This window comes from Amphimedon queenslandica, unplaced genomic scaffold (genome assembly GCF_000090795.2).
Source record: "Amphimedon queenslandica unplaced genomic scaffold, v1.1 AMPQUscaffold_10960, whole genome shotgun sequence".
Classification (NCBI taxonomy): Eukaryota; Metazoa; Porifera; class Demospongiae; order Haplosclerida; family Niphatidae; genus Amphimedon; species Amphimedon queenslandica.
The window spans coordinates 1-2,276 of NW_003548793.1; the positions used below are offsets into that span (position 1 = coordinate 1).

Below are 2,276 nucleotides of genomic sequence, written 5' to 3' on the forward strand. Positions count from 1 at the left end.
CTTCCCACACTCTTTCCCCCCCCTCTCTCTCTCTCTCTTTCTCTCCCTCTCTCCTTTCTTTCTCTCTTATTATTACCGGTACTATATATTGTCATTATTTTTCTCCCCTATCTGTATCTCTAACCTATCCTACATTTGTATTTTTGTCAATACGTAATAATAAATAATAATAAAAAAATAATAATAATAATAATTGTTGTTGTTGTTTTTTTTTACTTCCTACACCTGTATCTATTCCATCTCTCTCTTTCTTCCATCTTCTGTATTATACATATGTCCTATCTATCCTACACCTAAGTGTTTCTTTTCTTTTTATGATAATAATAATAATAATAATAATAATATGGGGATCATTCTTTAACATGTGGCGGGAACAATGACAGGATTGCTAGGCATAATGCTCTTAGGGACATTATTTACTCTGTAGCTCTTTCCCCTAAAAAGGAAGTGCCTTCACTAATTCCTGGCTCCTGTCCTCGTCCTGCTGATGTTTTCATTCCTTCATGGTCCCTGGGTGACCCTGCTGCTTTGGACGTTACTGTCATATCTCCACTTCAGCAGTTAACCATCTCTCATGCTGCTAGAGATAAGGGTTGGGCTTTACAGTTTGCTGAGGAGAGGAAGAATATAGTTCACTTTGAGAACTGCCAATGCATTGGTGTACTATTTCTTCCTATGGCTATTGAGGCTATTGGTGGATGGAGTTCTGGTGCTGCCTCTATTATTTGCTCTATAGGCCGCCATATTGCAAGTCGCAGAGGTATATCTCAGGAGGAAGTATGCCATCAATTGTTTCAGAGACTATCTGTTTCTTTGTGGAGGTCAGATGCCCACAAGTGGCTTTGCCGCTCTTCTGTCCTTCCACCTTTGGTGGATGGGCTAATATAGCTCTTTGTCCTTTCTTTCTTTGTTTTTTATCTCATTTTTACATTTTACTTTGAAGGGCTCTCCCTTGCTGTTTTTTTCCGTATTATTTTTGTGTTGCATGCTGTTGGTTAACTACTGGTTGTATAATAATAATAATAATAATAATAATAATAATAATAATAATAATAATAATACTAATGTGGGAAATGTAATCATTTCTCTTAAGTAATATATGCTTCAGTGTGATACCAATAAAAAGGTGCATGAAACAATGAATTGTATCTAAAGTGTGTGTATTGGTTTATACCGTATAAGTGGCAAATTGTTTCCAAATTTGCAAAATAAAATTTGCAAAAATCAATTTAATATGGCACGTGGTAGAATTTGCGAAATTAAAATCTGCATATTGGAAATTTATTAGATTTATGTGAAATATAATTCCTTAAAAACCCACTTATACATTATGTAGCATACATGAATACTGATTTTATTGGAGGTGAGTTAACTTGCAAGCCTGGAATTGATTCCTTTTCAGTTTTTTAACTTCTATAGTTCATTTTTCCATAATGCAAGTTGCTGTATGCATGAACTATATATGTGATACTGTGGGTGGTGAATTAAAACAGGATACTGCATGAGCTGGGGAAGAGTAGTAGGTGAGTGATGGATGCAATAATTATATCTGTAGAATTCATATCTGATTGGATTAAATTATCATTGCTCTTCTGGAATGACGTCGTTCTGGCTGATCATTGTTTGAAGCCTTCTTCTATCTCTCAGTTTCTGTATCATTTGTTTACGACTGTATTCTTCAATTCGTGAAAATATGCATGCTAAATCTTCAAGCTTCTCGTTCCATTCTTTCACAGCCTGCAATGTATAAGTTTGAATAGTGACAATGATAAGCAAAATGAGATGAAAAATTCATTATGGTGAAAAAGTTAACAAATATGGCAAACTTTATCAAATAATCTGCCAAGCTTCTATTTTGCTTCACTTAATTGCTACTCATGGAATTTATTTATTGCCAGACTGACCTGATATTTAGTTTGCAGTATCATATCTATGAGCTTGTCATTATCTGTCTCACCAGAAGCCACTTCAGTATCAAGATGAGGACTAAAACGAAAGAAAGGAATGTGCTGCTCCTCGCACCTACTCTTGCAGTTCATGGCAACATCTTCTGACTCAACCAACTATAAAAAATAAAATAGAGTTGAAGAACAATGATATGATAAACTCTTCTTGTATAATTATTATACTCACAGCTTTAGATAATAAAGTAATGAGGTTTCCAAATGCTTTAACACTGAAGAATTTATGCGCATCAATACTGCCTAGTTTAATAGCAGGGAATATACCAGTCCCTATAGACACTACACAGGCAATGTCCAACTTCTTTCCTTTCT

At 34.8% G+C, this 2,276-nt stretch overlaps 1 protein-coding gene across 1 annotated transcript in view; it reads right to left on the reverse strand.

The window, feature by feature from the left end:
• Window positions 1-1,581: 1,581 nt before the first annotated feature.
• The window catches only part of LOC109589727 (uncharacterized), a 4,796-nt gene continuing 4,101 nt past the window's right edge, over window positions 1,582-2,276 (reverse strand). The window contains exons 8-10 of the mRNA XM_020005758.1: window positions 2,134-2,176; window positions 1,905-2,063; window positions 1,582-1,737 (exon numbers count right to left, since the gene is read on the reverse strand). Coding sequence (XP_019861317.1) covers window positions 1,582-1,737; window positions 1,905-2,063; window positions 2,134-2,176 — 358 coding nt within the window. The remainder of the gene's footprint in view (window positions 1,738-1,904; window positions 2,064-2,133; window positions 2,177-2,276) is intronic.